This window comes from Scophthalmus maximus, chromosome 5 (genome assembly GCF_022379125.1).
Source record: "Scophthalmus maximus strain ysfricsl-2021 chromosome 5, ASM2237912v1, whole genome shotgun sequence".
NCBI classification, from domain to species: Eukaryota; Metazoa; Chordata; class Actinopteri; order Pleuronectiformes; family Scophthalmidae; genus Scophthalmus; species Scophthalmus maximus.
The window spans coordinates 9,266,202-9,284,291 of record NC_061519.1 but is presented as its reverse complement, the minus strand read 5'-3'; the positions used below and the strand labels follow the sequence as shown (position 1 = coordinate 9,284,291).

Sequence of the window (18,090 nt, the reverse complement as noted above, 5' to 3'; positions counted from 1 at the left end):
ATACACTCTGTTTCTTAAGATATAAGAAAAATCAACTGCACACCATGTGTGTTTTATCACAAAGCATGTGAAGGATTGTTCTTCAGTTCGTAACCAGGACAAATCAATGTGAACCGGGCAGCTTTTGCTAATAGGAGTTTGCTCTTCATCCCTGCAGGGTGAATGTGGCTCTCTGGGCACAGCAGGACCCCCGGGGCCCCAAGGGCCCAGTGGCCCTCAGGGGCAGAGAGGCCCAGCAGGTCCCCCAGGACCACCTGGACCCTCAGGAGCTGCAGGGACTAAATTCTTCATGGAGGTGAGACTACTTATTTCATACAAATCACCTACACATACACGTGCACATGACTGCTGTATTTCATTTTGACACGTATTCATTTTGTTGTCAGGATATGGAGGGATCCGGGAAGAGTGACATGCTCATCGGAGCTGGAGTCAGAGGCCCACAGGTCAGTGTGAGGGTGTGTGTGTGTGTGTGTGTGTGTATGTGTGCGTGTAGGTGTGTGTTTATTTTTATCATATGTATTGTTTCACATACAGTGTTTTCTGTTTTGTGGGTTTTTTCCAGGGTCCCCCCGGCCTACCTGGCCCACAAGGACCTAAGGTGATCTATTTATGAATATTCATTACATGTGCTCATTGTGCTTTGAGAAGGTACTTAGTATTCTAGCATATTTTCAACAGGTAATAACGCTCTGATTCCTCTGTGTTTATCGTGTCAAAACCATATACTGCTCCTACCTGTTCACTAGTGTAACATACTTTCTCGTGTCCTCTGCAGGGGGAGGACGGATCTCCAGGGATCTCAGTCAAGGTAAGTTCACTCTGAGATGGCACTGCTTTGGATTTCTTTATCATCTTCTCTCCTTTCCGCCAGTCTTAACTCTTTATATTTGGTGGTTTAGATGTTTTTTTTTGATTATTATTATTTTGTCTTCTTGTGATTTGAGAGATACAAACAGTGAGGTATGGAAAAGCACTTCCCGTTATTTGACAAAGATTCACATTCCATTCAGTGCAACTTTTTTGCGTGACTTAGGGCTTGATTTGTGCTTCTCTTCTATTGACATTTATTATTACAATTATTATTAAAGTCATTTGAAAACACTTCTGCGCCGACTGTAGTGAAACTGGGTGAAAACAATATTCTGTCCACTGCACTCAGCACGCCTCATTTGAAACTTTTTTTTATTTTTTAGAAACTTATAATTACTGTAAATCAACTGTATCCCAATGCACAAGAAGCACAAACTGAGGCTCCTTGTGCCGTGTCTGATTGCAGGGTGAACCAGGGGACCCAGGAGCAGAGGGTCTGCAGGGTCCTGCTGGACTACCAGGTGCCAGGGTAAGTTAAGTGTTGGGGGTTTTTTGGGTTTTGGAGTTGTTGCTTGCAAAGTAAGTTAGTTTGTTAATAACCCTTGGATTTTTTTTTTCCTATAGAAGTCTATATGGTCATGTGTGTAGCCCCAATGTGTCACTGTTAAACCACAGGGATTAGCAATGAGTAATATAACTAATAACTGATAAAAAAAAATTGCACAGCAATGTTTATTCATTTAATTTCTTATATTCACCAAGCCACTTGACAATCTCAGCAAATACAGAAGACGCACAGTATTCTCAAAAAAAAGTATTGATACTATGTCTCAGATCACCACATCAATTCCTTTTTTTATTTCGCCTAACAGGGGGCCAAAGGAGAAAAGGGAAGTTCAGGACCCAAGGTTGGTTGTTGCACAAGATCCCACTGTGTTGCACCTTCAGGTGGTCGACCCTGTATTTATTTCAATGAACCGAGGATGACGAGTCACTGTTTTGTGTCTCGAAGGGTGATCAAGGTGTTAATGGACTCAGCATCCCAGGACCACCTGGGCCTCCTGGACAGCCTGGACCTATCATTAATCTACAGGATGTATGCCCACACACACACACACACACACACACACACACACACACACACACACACACACACACACACACACACACACACACACACACAAAAATCACAATACGTTGAATAAGATTTCTTTCTTTTTTCTAAATGATTTGGTCCTGGTTTTGGTTTTGAATTGATATTAAGCAAAACAGTTTTTAAATATCGGTAGATTTGTCGTCGATAGGAACAACAGCCATTTCAATGGGATCTAATGGTCACATTATTACAGTGTGATGATCAAGAGTCAAGTCAAGAGTCATTTATTGTCATATGCACATTAATAACAAGTCAATGTTAAATGAACGCACACTGAAAGTCTTACTTCGGTCATCCTCCGTTACAAAATAAAATAATAAAATAATAAATAAAAGATTTGTTTAAATAGGAGGCGCGTTGTGCATATCGTCTGGGTAAGGTAGACAAGTACTATCAATAAATAGAAAAAGACAAAGAAAAGAAAGAGAAGCACTTTTAAAATATTCCAAACAAGGAGGCGATCCAGAGTTCAATGTCAGGCTACTGGGAAAGTGCAATGTGTGTTCACAGGCCTAATGGGCTATGGGAAAGCCTTGTAGCCCGCGACATCATAGGGACTTCATTGCAGAGCTTTGATTTGCTGGCGCCAAATGTATTTTCATGTCATATTTAGTGAACCCTACAAATCTGTAAATATGGAAAACATGCTCGTATCGCCCCAAACTTACTCGGTGTATGTTTTGTCTACAGCTTCTCCTCAATGTGACCAACTTCACGGAGATCAGGGGACCACCGGGGCCCATGGTGCGTAGGGCTTACCTCTTCATGCAACGTGACAATGTATTCCAACGTGTTTCCCGCTGCCTCCTTCTACAATTTCATAAGCAAACTGCAGCTGGCTGTAAGGACAGGAGGAGCGTGGCGGATGGATTATGGCCAGTCACCTCTGTGATACTACAGTTTCAGAAATATACATTTATTACTATAATACAAGGAGTCTTTTACGGTAATATCCCCGACACCAGAGCTTAGAATGAGCGGCTGTCTCCCCTCTCTTATTTTTTAAATTGATAAAGCTGGAGTTTCTTTTGATGATGTTGAGTATGAGCATGTGCTTGTTCGTGGTTGTTCCAGAAATTAATCCCGCTGTGCTGCTTTTTGCTTGTACGTGCACTCATGTACTGCATGTACGCATGTAATACGAACGCGTGTGTATGTTTTCCATGTTACACGTGTGTCCGTGTGTTGCAGGGCCCTGAAGGTTTGCCGGGCAGAGCTGGATTTCCTGTAAGAGCAGTTTGTTACATCCCTACTTATGCTGAGCATGTGTACACCAGTTCCAGTTCAAAGAACATTTAGTTTCCACACAATTATTTGAACCCAAACTAACATTTTTTTTTGCCTTGCGCCTTTTGCTGTCGTTGAGCTACACAGGGTAGGTGACAGAACTACTGTAATGTTTTTGTCACAGATGAGAACTAAAGACACATTTGAACTGAATTTTTTTTTAAAGTCTTCTTCAAGATTTATAACAACTTCCACTTCCAATATTTTAAAATTCTGTCATCCTGGTTAAAGTCTCAACTCTGCCTCAAAACGCGTTCGTTCCTTCACAGGGCCCCAGAGGACCAAAGGGAGACCTCGGCCCTCCAGGTATCCAGGGGCCAGCAGGGTTCAAGGTGAGTGACGACAAAGCTGCAAAAGCAAAAGAAGAAATACAAAAAAAAAAAGACATAATAAGTAGGGAACAGAAGACAAAGAGCCCCTGTATTTGCAGAAAAATATTGGACATTTAATATCTCTGCTCTGACAGGGAGAAAAGGGAGAGCCAGGAGTCATCATTGCTGCTGACGGATCTCTCTTATCCGCACCCAGAGGCCCCCAGGGGCCCAAAGGCATCAAGGTACCGGACAAGTGACCCTTAACCCCTAACTGACTCTCCATCTCTCGATCGAAACACCAATAACCATAACTCACCTTGTGTCTTGGGTTTCAATAAATACAGTGTAGCTCAGTGGGGTTGGGAAGGTGAGAAGAATCTCTCTCTTATTCTAAAGGAAGATGTGATTTGAGCCTACACTCAGAGAAATAAACTGTCTTTGAAAATATGTTCATCACGGCCATTATTGTAAAACTCCGTAGGCCATGTGCTTGTCGTATTCTCATCTCACATTTTTCCCGTACTGTGATTTATTTCGTAGGGCGACCGTGGGTTCCCGGGATCAACCGGAGTCATGGTGAGACACTAATACCTACGAACTTTTATCTCATTCAAAAACTCTGTAATCAGCTTTGTAATCTATTGATTCTTTTGTGTTTCGATACCAATTGTTCACCAAGGAGGTTGGCGATGTGATCAATGTGTGTACAGTACACTGATGTTGTTGTTGCTGTGTTTATTTCAGGGCCCGATAGGACCAACTGGACAAAAAGGAGAGTACGGCTTCCCCGGTCGTCCGGTGAGTCTGCTGCTCAGATGTGTACTGTCAGGAAATGAACACTCCCTGTGTAGATAATTTCAAACGATGTACTGCATTCGCACGGAGAACCAAGCAACTGATTCCGTTCCGTCTGTCTCCGTAGGGTCGACCCGGTTTGCCTGGAAGGAAAGGAGACAGAGCAGATTCTGCCGGCCTGCCGGTAAGTGGGAGCAGCGTCAGCCCCTAAAAACTGCCCTGTTCACTACCCGCTCAGCACCAAACAGCACCACAAAACGAACGCTCAAAGACAGGATTCACCAGGTGAACACGAGCACAACTTCGAATGAAAAAAAACGTTGGAGGTGTAGTGCATGTCGTGGAATTTTGTCTATCCTCCCCTGAGAAACTGTTAAGACGAGTCTTCTCAGGCACCAAGCGAGGTCAACCTGTCTGTGGCAAACCACAACAATCATCGAGCAGCTGAAGTCTCCCTCCGGGTGTCATAGTCGCAGGGAGATGACGACATTACCCTGAACTAAATACACTACAGAGACCGGGAACAGGCAGCCATACACTGACCACCTTGTTGATCTGTGTAAGCCAACCAGAAATCTCCTTGAAATATATTGAGCTCTTATAATAAATACTTCTGCTTAAGACATCCACAGTTTCCGGTAAGCTTTAGGTCCTGTCTATAGTCCTATAGGATACCTCGAAGAATGCATTTCCTGACTTTTTTTTGACATCATTTGTCATATGATATCTTATGATGAGGAATACTTTTCTGATCCATATAAGCTTTACATTATCACTGTATTAATTGTGACGGTATCTTGGAAAAGTCCTTTTTCCGACCATGTTTTCTGTTGACCGTGACCCCTGACCAATCAGCTCCACAAGTTTATCATCGGGAGATACTGTACCAAATAATATTCCCACAACGTTTGGTCAAAGTCCGTCCATGCCTTGTGGGGTTACTTTGTACACACACACACACACACACACACACACATATACACACACACACACACACACACACACACACACACACACACACACACACACACACACAGGGACAAAAATGAATGCTAATGTTCCTCCCTGTCTGCTGGATGTGTTAATAGGAAACTGGTGGCGACCATTAGCAAACAGATCAACTTTACAGGTGGATGACATGTCAGTGTTTTGCTCTCTCTGTCTCAGGGACCACCAGGTCCTCCGGGCCAACCTGGACTTCCAGGAAGAATTCTTGGTCTAAGTGGAGTAAGTATACAAACCCCTGTTTGTGGATGATGAAGCCACTATCTATACAAACGTTTGGATTGTCCCGACTTCAGCAGCCTTCTTTTTTTTTTTACAAGGATTTCTCGGCACAAACAAAAAACTTTCCGCCACTGGAATAATTTCAAAGGTGCTCTGTGTCATAGCTGACGTAAAATATGCTAGTGATTAAGTGTCCTTCTGCAGAGCACCACTATCGTTGGACTAATTCTTTTAAATGATGTCTGTAAAGATCGGGTTGATTTGCTCTCATTGAAATTTTTAATCTTTCAGTTAGTGTGACTAAGCTGCTCTTTTTTTTTTTTTTGTGAATCCTCGAAGACAGTGTTCCCGGTGCGCCCCAGACCGCACTGCAAACAGGGACGAGTAAGTCTGATTCGGACCATCTGATTGGTCTGTTTCAGTTTGAAATTGGACCATCCAGTGGTTCTGCTGGTGTGTGGGCGTGGCAGCATGGCAGCTCTCTGGTCTGGGCTACAAATATCACCCTCGCCCCCTCCCCCTTTAACCTCCTTTCATTTTCTCCTCCCCTCCCTCTTCGCTCTCCCTCCGCCCCGCTGATCTTTGGAAAAGTCCGGTCTCGTTTCATCGGGCATTAACATTTGTCTTGTAAGCAGCTTGCACTTCATCATTTTACCTGCCTGACACACATTTGTGGTCAGATCCACACGCACAATTCGGTGGAAGTAGTTACCAAGTATGGATTAAAGATGCATTAGCCACCCGCAAATGTGATTCGTCCGTTTTAATATTCCCTCCATTGTGGGTTTGTCGACACCGACGAATCCAATATGATCAAGCAGGACAAATGTTAATGCCTCGTCCCGCCTCGCTCTCCTCGTCATCCCGAGGAGCTGAGGAAGCTGGATGAACCTCGGACAGGGAGGAGGGAAAAAAAGAAGAGCTGGTGCCAAATCACTTTCAGCTCAACTGATTAAAGAAGGAAACTAGAGAAGTTATTTCTGAACAAAGCTATTAAAGCTTTACATTGTAATTCATTCCTTAATTGGTTGTGTTGACAGTGAGATGAATCAAACTCCCGTTGTTCGTGGTGTTGGCTTTGAGGTTTTCTGCTTTACAACCTTGTGTCTTGAGTGGCGCCTGTGGCCCCGGTGGTGCTGCGGTATTTTTTCAGCTAAACTAGTGAAACTAGTGAGCGGCTGGGAATGTACACATATTCTTACCAAAGTAGCAGAATTCTGGGTCCACTTTTGGGTCCTATTTTCACATTTCACTTCTGACACTTTGGATGTGGTGAAGGCCTTTCCAGGGGTTGGATCTCTAAAAAATGTCACTTTACTCTGTGGATTATTTGCGTGAAATTGCTACATTGCTTTGTACAGCGGGTATAGCTTAGTGGGTTACACCACTGACTACAGAAGGTCAGGGTTCAACTCCAGGACACACCAGTGTGGGCCCCCTAATGCTACATGCCTCGATGAAGTGGGTCGCTTTGGACAAAAGCGTCAGCAACATGAATTTAAAGTAAAAATAAATCAGCAAGAGCGCTGCACATATCTCTACAATGAAATTGGTCAACTACACAGCGTCACTCACACAGAGCAGCAAACACACACACCAGAATCATTCATGTTGTAGGCAGCAATTCACTCTGTAATATGATTAGAGAATAGTGACGATTAGATTGAATCCAGTGTAATGTTATGAGTAACTATTCATGTGTACTAACAGGACATCAAGACAGTTTTCCCAGGACTGAAAATCAGCTTGAAGTTGCAAAAGGCTTCAGGAGCTCATTGATCCTGACTTAGTGTAAAACAGCCTATTATAAAATAGGGAAACCTTTGACAACCGCCATGTTGCTATTAATCCAGCTATGTTTTGTGAATCTTTCTAAGTACCTCCTTAAACCTTAAATGTGACATATTATGCTCATATTCAGGTTCATACTTTTAATTTGGGTTTACATGCTCTAATGTTCAGAAAAGGCATCAGTGTTCTCATACTGCCCTGTCTGAAATGCCTGGATTTCTTTTAGCCCCTCCTCCTGACAAACCCCAGTCTGCTCTGATTGGCCAGCTGGCCCAGTCTGTTGTGATTGGTCAACCGATTTCAAAATGTGTGGGAAATGTCACGCCCTTCACCAAAGAAGTGGATATTATCAGATTGCAGGCGGGGTTACCCCAAAAGAGACCAACTGTGACATCAGAGTGGGAGAGAAATCTGAACCAGTGGTTCAGAGCCAGGCTGTAGAGTTTATCCAGCTCATAAAAAAACACAGGGTGGACTTTATTCATAGCTCCTGGGCCGACAGGCTCCACAGATACACACATGTATTTGCAGAAACACTGAAAAAGTGATTTTTGCATAATATGTCACCTTTAATCCCTAACTTTTTATTTTAACTGTTGGGTGAAGGTTGGTGCGTCCTGCTGTGTATAGCATGCATTCCTTGTATGTAACATGTGTTTTTTACAGCTGTATGACTTAAAACAACCTATTAAATCTGTGTTTTCAACAATTTGCACATTTTATTAACAGTTTTTTGTACATGCGCTCATGAGTATAGCTGGTAGCCACGTTGCGTTAATGAGCATGTTTGTGTGCGTAGGAGTCATCGACCAGGGGAGATTCATTTGGAGCAAAAGGTGACAAAGGAGACGAGGGACTACCTGGAGAACCAGGCACGCCTGGTAAGACCCCTGCACCATGCATGTTCCGTTACAGGGGAAGAGTTTGATCTGATCAACACAATGATGCTAAATCAAACAGCAGTAACTTAACATGAAAGAGTAAATCATAAGGGACTTATAACTACTTTAATTGCAACTTCATATGTAGTAGCTAGTTTTGATAATGATAAGTAAGCGGTAGTGCAGATGTATCATTCACGTCATGTTGTGTTTCATCGTAGCGCCTGGATTTCCGGATGGAATTGTGGTGAGTACTGATTTATTCTACACACCCTGTAAAGTTTTCTTCAGCATCATGAATTCACCTTGTTTCTTTTGTGAAAGGGGGTTCGATTTGATTGCCTCTACCGCCGATGCTTTAGTCCACTCCCACTGCTCTGATCCACTCGAGTTCCGTGTTTCTCTCAGCTAAAACGACTCATTAAACCCAACGCTCAGCACCGAGCGGCAAACAACTTTAACAACGAGCTTGTCCACGCGTCACTCAGCGGCCTAAGAGCCAGATATTTCCCTGCAGAGTTGGTGGAGGCCAAAATGGAGCAAAAAGATGATTGAATATTGGACAGAGATTTATTGGGTGACCAGAAACGGCACTGCAAATGAATGTCAGCGTTGCAGGGTTGCTAACTAAGTTTAACAAATCTTTTAGAAGGCGTGTACGGCTTTTTTTTTTTTTTGCTGCTCCCAAGTGGCACTGTGGTTGATCCCCTGCTCTTTTGTCTCCTCTGTCAGGGAGCGAGAGGCGATCAGGGCGATCAAGGTCAGAAGGGAGAAAAGGGCGACGGTGGGGTGCCGGGGCCTCCAGGACTGCCTGGCAGGTCAGGACTTGTGGTGAGTTCTGTTATTTATTATCTCCGTCCTGACGATGCTATTCCAATCTCACTCCCAGGCTGGCGGTTGGTTTTTTTCCGTCAAGTCAATGTTCCATTTCTATACCTGCAGGGTCCAAAGGGGGAATCCCTTGTGGGTCCTCCGGGTCCGGTAGGTTCTCCTGGCGCACACGGAGCCCCCGGGTTAGGGCGACCTGGACCCCGAGGCCCACCCGGCCCTGCTGGACCCCCAGGACCTGCACCTCCGTATGGATCTGGTTCATGTACGTATTGAGCGAGACAGAGATGGAGAAATATTTTGATTCTGCTTTTGGACAGAAAAGTTCTACATCAAAAGCAGTACAGATAGTGAAAAGTTGTTGATATTGTTGTTGTTACATGTAACTTTTATGTGTTGTTATCAGCTGTCAGCATCCCTGGCCCTCCTGGTCCTCCCGGTCAGCCTGGATCTCCAGGACACGGCAACTTAGTAAGAAACACGTCGAGTGCAATCCTGCAGAAAGAAAAATTGATTGAATTTTCCATTGCCGGGGATTGATAATCTTTAAAGGTGTCATGAGAGTACAGTACAGCGCTGACGCTGTGGTGCTGTGTGTATTCAGGTGACCACCTACAAAACAACCAACGCTCTGACCAGAGAGAGTCAGCGGGCGGCAGAGGGAGCCCTGGCTTACGTGTCTGAGCGGGGAGGCGAGCTGTACGTCAGGGCACGGAATGGCTGGCGCAAGATCCAGGTGTGCACCATGTGTGTGGGGGCGTGTTCATGGATATGTTTGTTCCAATGTGTGGACCTTCCCCACTCTTCTCTTTGTCACGAGTGATTTATTTAAGCGTGTACAAACATTGCGGCATGAAGGTATTTTTATAGAAGTTGGTGCCATTTGACTTACAGTGTCTGTATCGGACTGGTATAAGAAAAAGAAGAGATCATGGTATGTGTGCGTCTGTCTCGCCAGCTTGGGGAAATTCTTTCCGCACCTTCCTCCTCAGCGGCGTCTCAGGCGCACAGCACACCTGGAGAATGGAGCAGACCACACAGGAGCCACAGCCAGGTCCACACAAACACACCAACACACTCTCACACACAGACACAGAGGAACACAAAGGCCCCCGGTCCTGGGGGCCTGGGTGGGACACCCAGGGGACACGCAGAGGACACGAGCCACAACAGGAAACTGTGATAAGACCAGATCACTGGATAAGATCCGGTTGTGACTTAGTTCACTGGTAACGTAATATTTTTTTGACAGGAGCTGCATGAGGGCAGTAGAGGATATCAGCCCAGCTATAATGCACTACCGCAGACCTTCAACGCTGTTCCTGGGGTGAGTGTGGTGAACACATACACATCTTAACACACACACATACACAAACGCAGATACATTATAAACTCTGTACCAGACCGGGGTAGCTAAAAGGACTTGGCCCAACACCGGCGTGACTCTGGCCAGTCTCACTGATGCCGGCTCTGTGAGGAATAGCGTGTCAGTCTTGGATCGATTGTACTTTCTCCGTCCTAGCTCCATCTGGTTGCGCTGAACGCCCCTCTGAAAGGGGATATGCGCGGTATCCGGGGGGCAGACTTCCAGTGCTACCAGCAGGCGCGCTCCATGGGGCTAACGGCCACGTACCGGGCCTTCCTGTCCTCACACCTCCAGGACCTGGCGACCATTGTGAGGAAGGTGGACCGCACTGACATGCCAGTGGTAAATCTCAGGGTAAGGACAAATGTACATGTATGCAGTTTTATTTAAATATTGTACTAATGATGCTGCATTACGAGATGATGCTGCGTTAAGAGTTTGTCAACTTTGAATTGCCACAATACATTTGCCCCCGACCTTTCCTAATACTCTACCAATGTCCATCATAAAATATTTTAATATTTTAAAATAAGCACCAGTGATCCTACAGGACACTTCATTCATTGTTTGATATACTGCACAAAGCCTCCATAAGCTGTACCTGCCTGACCAACAGTACATTGTAAAGATACACTGCAACCATGTGCAAGTGTGTGTGTGTGTGTGCGCGCGCGCGCCTGCATTTATTTATGTCCTCTTGTTTTACCTTTTAACAAACAGGGCGAATGTCCAAATCCACATTGCGCAGTCTTATCTCTATTGTTTTTTCAGTTATAGAGTGTCCAGTGGAAACAGATTGATTTATTTGTTTATTATTCATTCAGTAATTCAATTATGTATTTTTGCGTCAAGGAGATTCTCACGTTGGCCGCTTAGGAAACATTTTGCAACACAGTGCTTCCCCTCAATGACCAGCAGAGGTCCCCATCGAGCTGTGATTTAAAAAACTTTGCGTAATGAACTATCTATCTATTTATTTATTTATTTATTTATTTATTTATTTATACAAAAAGCTTAAATATGTCAACATAAAGCTTTGCTTGGACATCACTAGACCAGAGGTTGACAAAGTGGGAAGTGTGCTAAATATCACATTAGCTATTACTTTAGCTATCAAAAAGTGATTGTGTAGAATACTCTAAATGTGTGTGATGTGGTTAAAGATATAAATCAGAGCTATCGCTATGATACATCATGCTGTTTCCCCAACTTCCACTGAGTCAGACACTAATGAATATCTTAGGGAAGATGTAGTTTGAGTGTCTGTAGGACCAAATGGCACAATCGTTTTTGCGTTGGCATCCAGAGAACAAGCAAAGCTCTGCAAGTAAACTCATGTTGGGGTGAGGGGCGTTTTTTTTCCCAGGCTTTATCCGAGGACAGGCCCACAGTCTGACTTTCAAAACCTCTTTACTGAACAATACAGATTGATCTCAAAATAAAAATTCTAGCACATCATTTTTCACTTTGGTGTTCAATGTTTTCCCCCAGTCATCGTGATCCCTCATACAATGTTTCCTAACTTTAATAGGGTTTTCATTACTTGGGCTTAAGGCTTGTGTTCCAGTGCTTTCCTATTGATTTAAAGATATAATCATGATGAATTAAGTGTGTACTGTTGACATCATCTTTGGAGTTTATTCACATTGGTTCTATTTACTCTCCTCTCCTCTCCTCAGGGGGAAGTGTTGTTCAGCAGTTGGATGTCCATCTTCTCTGGGAATGGAGGCTCATTTAACCCATCCACACCCATCTACTCCTTTGACGGACGCAACGTTTTGACTGATTCAGCATGGTGAGTGTGTGCGTGTGTGTGTGTGCGTGTGTGTGCGTGTGTGTGGCTGTATACATGCGTGTGAGCAAGTAAGGGAAAGTATTTTTGCGCAGGAAAATGAAAGACAATCCTCCATATATTCATCTTTTATATCAGACGGGCCATAAATTTGACATGAGCAGCAACTCTCATTGAAATGGACATTTGTGGGATCAGCAGGAGTTGAAGTATGTTTGCGCATTTGCCTGAGTGAAAAGTGTCGAAAGAGAGAGGACGGGAGTTGAGCACTTCCCAGCATGCATTTGGTCACAGATGGGGAAGAACGAGCGCCCATCACAGTTTTAAAAAGAGTTGAAATCACATTGGCCTTATTAATATATTCAGCCGCCCAGTCTGAACTGTCCCAAACAAACCACCACATGTCTTGTTATTTTCAAATTATTATCTATATTGTTTATTTTAATTTGTAATTGCCAGAGTTTGCATCAGCTTCTTCCCACAGGCCTTGAGACTGCAAAATTATCTGCAAACGTACACAGTCAGAAATGAACATTTTGGTGTGTATTAGTGCAGTACGTGGTTAAAACATGCCTGCGTGAAAGCGTGAAAGCGCGACAGGCCGAGCCTGTCCTAAACATGAATTTGCATTTCCTGCTGAAAGTACTGTGTTGAATGCTGATTGGCTGAAAAGCAGAGCAGCTCAAAGGACAACGTGTGGTGTTTTCCCCCGAAGCACAGTGGTTGACGTCACTGCTTTTCAGCCAATCAGCATAATGACATCAAAGGCCTCCCATGACATCAGACACGATGCGTGAGATCAATGGCGACACGTGCGAGCTCAAATATCTCCAAGGTTATGAGGCCCATGCAGTTTGCATAGATTTATATTTTGTGCAGAGGAAATACGTAGAGAGAAAATGGCAGACAACACAGAACTCACGCTCCAGGAGATGACTGAGGAAGGTGCGGAGACCAAGATCAACGAGACGAGCGAGGAAGGAGCAGAGACCAAGCTCGACGAGATGAGCGAGGAAAGAACGGATACAGATATGACCGAGGGAAGAGAAAGCACGGAGTACATTGACAATCAAACAGTATCCGAGGGCAGCGTGACCCGGACGGAGGATCAAATCCGCGTGTTTATCGCCATGATGACCTTGGAGGTCCTGCAGAAGAGTGGCATAGTAAAGGCCTCCAACAAGGAGAAGATGGCCAGCCACACAGAACGTCTGTTGAAGAAGGCGATGGAGCGATACCCCATCACGGAGTGGATCTTTCCAAACAGGTCCTGCCACCAAGTGGCTAAGGCCGTGCTTACTGAGCTGCGGGGGAAGTTCGGCGACAGGCTCAAGTACATGCTCGTCATCCAAGATTCGGCCGTGGAGGCCTTCATAGTTCAGTGCTTTCACGCACACGTCACAGCGGACGTAGAAACGTAGAGTCACGGCTGCCGGACTAAGTTTGTCTGCGCTGCTGCTTAGGCGCATAGTAATAATCAATAGTCATTTTATAGTTATCGTGATAGTAATAGTAGAAAAAGTTAACGCTGTGCTTATTGAGCTACTGGGTAAGTTCGGCAAGACGCTAAAGTACTGGCTACTAATACGGTTGATTAGTCAAGTTGGCAACTGTTGTCATCCCCCTGCTAGTTCCAGCCTTCCCCTTTTGTCTTCTAGTAAAAAATCTGTAGTGATTCAATAGTAATAGTAATCGCAGAAAAAAGCTTGCCTATCTCTCTTTGACCATTTCACTACTTTATCTTTAATCCCTTTTCACATCTTTGACCATTTCGTTATTTTATCTTTATTCTTTTCTCATCTCTTCTACCATCATATTGTTTTATCTTTGTCCCTTTCAGATCTCTTTTATTACTTTTCTTTATATATGTCATGTATATACTTATGTTCGACAAGACCAATTGACTAAAATAAAGTATATAAACAACTAATAAGTTACACATTTTCTTAGCCATGATTGAATTATCAAGAAATGATGAAGAAAACTCCCTCTCTCTCTCTGACTGTACCAACGAGATTAGAAAAACGTCCCCTGTCTGGGGCCATGAGAAGGTCGTTGGTCACCCTCAGCAGTGCTATGTCTGTGCTATGATGTTTTCTAAATCCTGACTGAAAATCTTCAAGCAGACTATTCCCGTTTTAATAGTCACATAACTGGCTGGCAACAGATTTTTCAAGGATTTTAGAGATAAAGGGGAGGTTTGATATGGGTCTATAGTTAGCTAAGATATCTGGGTCTAGAGTCGGCCTTTTAAGCAGAGGTCTAATTCCTGCAACCTTAGAAGCCTTGGGTTCGTAGATTGTTAATAGAGATAGATGGAGCTAAACTAATATGGAACGGCTAATTAAAGGCAATACACCCTTGAACAGCCGTGATGGAATAGGATCCTACATGACGGGTTGATGACTTGGAGGAAGTGACCAGTGAAGTCAGCTCAGCCAGATCTATGGGGGGAAAGCAGCCTAGATATAAATTAGGTGATACTGTTGGTTACGGGGCTACAGTGCACGTGTGCTATTAGCAGTGTTGTAGTCGAGTCACCAACTTGCGAGTCTGAGTCGGGTCTCGAGTCCCCAGTGTTCAAGTCCGAGTCCAAGTCCGAGTCACCAAAGACAAGTTCGAGTCGAGTCCGAGTCGAGTCACCATTACCTCAGTTGGAGTCCGAGTCGAGTCTCGAGTCCCCAGTGTTTGTGTCGGAGTCCAAGTCGAGTGACAAATAAAAGAGAGTCTACAAAAATGACGCAGCTTTCACCATTCAAAGTCTTCACGACACGGGACACGTCCCGCTGCGTCTTCCAAATTTGTTCACAGCGTGGGGGCGCGCTGAACCTGCAGGTGGAAGAGGGCACAGGCCCTGCGCAAGCAAAGAAACTTACCGACTAAATTGACAGACCTATTGAACATGTAAGTTGTCAGCGACTTCATCCACCTTCGAGTCCTCTTGCATTAATCTTCAATTAATACGCGAGTCCGAGTCGAGTCACGGGTCCCGAAAATAGCGACTCGAGTCGGACACGAGTACTACATTCTTGGCTATTAGTGGGAAGAAGGTGGATAATTATTTTCCCTACTAATCATATCTGTACAGAAGCTCATGAAATCGTTACTGTTAATTTTTAGAGGGATAAACTTTTCAGTAGAGCTTTCACTCTCTGTCAGCCTGGCTACAGCGCAGAGGGGGAGCGTGTCGTTGTTTTTATTTTTTCTTATATTAGTGAAGAATAATAGGAGGTTCTGACGTGATTAGGTTATTGTTTATTAGGCTAAGTGAAACTCATCTACTTTAGTGGAACGCCACTTCCTTTCTAGGAAGTTTGTTTGTGCTGCTGCTCAGGTGTATTATAATAATCAATAGTAGTTTAAAAGTGAGTGTGTAAGTAAGTAAGTCATCTTTATTTATACAGCAACTTTCACTACATGATTCAATTAATATTCAATCAATACAGCTCAATTTTATAGCGCCAAACGGTTACATACGGAATGTCAAAGCACTTCACCAATTAAGGTCGCAACCTCACAATATGAGAGAAACCCAACAGTCCCCACAATGAGCAAGCACTTGGCGACTGTGGGGAGAAAAATCCCCCTTTGAGCAGGAAGAAATCTATAGTTTCATAATGGTAACAGTAGAAAAAGCTCAGCGCTATCTTAGCCAAGGCTGTGCTTGGTGAGCTTCTGGGTAAGTTTGGCGAGATGGACCTTTGTAATTGAAACGACCAAATTTCCCCATTGTGGGACGAATAAAGGTATATCTTATCTTATCTTATCTCATCTTAAGTAGTCACTTCCTGCATGTGGAGGGGCTCTAATCGCGACATGTTTTCCATCGATGCTCCCTAAACAATTGGGGAAAGTTCCACACTCTCCGAAATGATCGTGCGATGTTTGCCCATTTGGCCCCTTCGTAGCCGTACACACCTCAATGATGCTGGAGACGGTGCATGTGTTGCAATACATACATGTGGGTATGAATGTCTGCCGTTGTTTGTCTCTATATGTCATGGATTGGTAACCTATCCAGGTTGATGGAGGGATGAATGGCAGAACATCCATCCATCCATCGTCTACCGCATTATCCATTTAAGGGTCATGGCGGGGGGGGGGGGGACCAATCCCAGCTGACATAGGTCACCAGGTCACCAGCCTATAACAGGGCCACATACAGAGACGGACAACCATTCACTCTCACATTCACACCTACGGTCAATTTAGAGTCTTCAGTGAACCTAACCCCATTCTGCATGTCTTTGGACTGTGGGAGGAAGCCGGAGAACCCGGAGAGAACCCACGCATACACGTGGAGAACATGCAAACTCCACACAAAGGCCCTGGTTGGTTTGAACCGGGATTCGAACCCAGAACCTTCTTGCTGTGAGGCGAAAGTGCAAACCACTACACCACCGTGCAGCCCAATGGTAGAACATGTACGAGAAAAATCTGTTTCAACTGACCTGTGTTGCCCGATGCTGGACTGTAGCTGCCCCATGTAGCCTCCACTGATTCTCTTCCCCCTCCCCCAGGCCAGAGAAGCTGGTGTGGCATGGCTCCAGCATGGTGGGCATCCGTCAGCCCAACAACTACTGCGAGGCGTGGAGGACGGCCGACGTGGCGGTGACGGGCCAAGCCGCCCTGCTGCAGACGGGACGACTGTTGGGGCAACACAGCCGCTCATGCTCCAACCACTACATCGTGCTGTGTATAGAGAACACATATGTGGGCAACATGCATCCAAGGAGGACCTAAGGACACACACACACACACACACACACACACACACACACACACACACACACACACACATGCAGGCATGCTGAAAGTAGAAAATGTGAACGTGGTGCACATGAAAGGGGAAACACATGCAGGCACATACACACATGATATACACTCACATATGAACAAAAAACAACAACTTTATTTTCCCAAAAACATTTTACCACTAAGTTCTTGTCTCTAATTGTTGAAACTACAGATATTACATCCCTATTGAAGATATTGAAACAAATGAATAACTAAAATGAACCAAGGCACGTTGATGCTTTGCCTGCAAATAGAAGAGAGAGTGCACAGATAATATCGAAGACTTGACCCATTTCCACAATATTAAACATTGTCCACTCACCACCAGCTCTGTTCACCCATTTATCAATGATTATTGTCAGTTCCACGATGTTAAAAGTATTTTTTCCCCTCGTGTTTTCTACTGAACTTCATTCCTGCTGCCTGTGACCTGAACTAGTCTCAACATTGACGTCTGTGCTTTAGCATTAGAGTTGAAATCAAACGTATTAATTTCATTAATTTATACCGTAGCAGGACATAGTGTGAAAATCGAGTGAGATCACGTTCAGATTTTGAAAGATGTTGGACCACGTGTATATAAATATATATATATATTTGTGTTATTTTTTTGTGGCCTGAATGTTTTTGTTTTTTTTACAATGTAGAGGTAGATTTAGGGTTTTTCTCTCACCAATGCGTCGACTGAGATGTACTCCCGGTCCTGTAAAGATGATGTAGGCCTGGCGTGTGAAATGTTTTGGTTTTCAAAGGAGTGTTAGTCTTCCTGATGTCCGACTATGATTTTTTCTGTTCAAACAACACTTAGACCTTCTGAGAAAAGAGAACATTTGTACTGACTTGACTGGTGCTCACGGAAAATAAAGTCTTTCTTACTTTGTGTTTTTTAAGCCGTGCCTCCATTTTACTTCTCTTTTATGTTCAGGCAAACGTGATCAACACCGAAAAAAATATACTTCTCTTTCTCTTCATCAGAGATTTATATCATAAATCATTTTGCAGGCGGTGTCGATGCTTCATGTTCAGAGGGACACTAACTGTCT

The 18,090-nt window shown here is 44.2% G+C and overlaps 1 protein-coding gene across 5 annotated transcripts in view; it reads left to right on the top strand.

Moving 5' to 3' along the window:
• Positions 1-17,937, top strand: part of col15a1b (collagen, type XV, alpha 1b) — a 50,824-nt gene extending 32,887 nt beyond the window's left edge. For 3 of the 5 annotated variants that reach the window (XM_047331794.1, XM_047331791.1, XM_047331793.1), the window contains 27 exons: positions 158-295; positions 387-446; positions 566-601; positions 779-811; positions 1,280-1,342; positions 1,686-1,721; positions 1,826-1,909; positions 2,660-2,713; positions 3,161-3,196; positions 3,526-3,588; positions 3,723-3,812; positions 4,111-4,146; positions 4,315-4,368; positions 4,493-4,549; positions 5,533-5,592; positions 5,932-5,976; positions 8,183-8,264; positions 8,486-8,511; positions 8,997-9,095; positions 9,207-9,357; positions 9,499-9,563; positions 9,697-9,828; positions 10,051-10,146; positions 10,345-10,419; positions 10,615-10,812; positions 12,138-12,253; positions 16,771-17,937. In XM_047331794.1, the coding sequence (XP_047187750.1) occupies positions 158-295; positions 387-446; positions 566-601; positions 779-811; positions 1,280-1,342; positions 1,686-1,721; positions 1,826-1,909; positions 2,660-2,713; positions 3,161-3,196; positions 3,526-3,588; positions 3,723-3,812; positions 4,111-4,146; positions 4,315-4,368; positions 4,493-4,549; positions 5,533-5,592; positions 5,932-5,976; positions 8,183-8,264; positions 8,486-8,511; positions 8,997-9,095; positions 9,207-9,357; positions 9,499-9,563; positions 9,697-9,828; positions 10,051-10,146; positions 10,345-10,419; positions 10,615-10,812; positions 12,138-12,253; positions 16,771-16,993 (2,208 nt within the window). In that variant the 3' untranslated portion in view covers positions 16,994-17,937. The remainder of the gene's footprint in view (positions 1-157; positions 296-386; positions 447-565; positions 602-778; positions 812-1,279; positions 1,343-1,685; positions 1,722-1,825; positions 1,910-2,659; positions 2,714-3,160; positions 3,197-3,525; positions 3,589-3,722; positions 3,813-4,110; positions 4,147-4,314; positions 4,369-4,492; positions 4,550-5,532; positions 5,593-5,931; positions 5,977-8,182; positions 8,265-8,485; positions 8,512-8,996; positions 9,096-9,206; positions 9,358-9,498; positions 9,564-9,696; positions 9,829-10,050; positions 10,147-10,344; positions 10,420-10,614; positions 10,813-12,137; positions 12,254-16,770) is intronic. The other 2 variants (XM_047331792.1, XM_047331795.1) reach the window with 1 other exon arrangement.
• Positions 17,938-18,090: the final 153 nt, after the last annotated feature.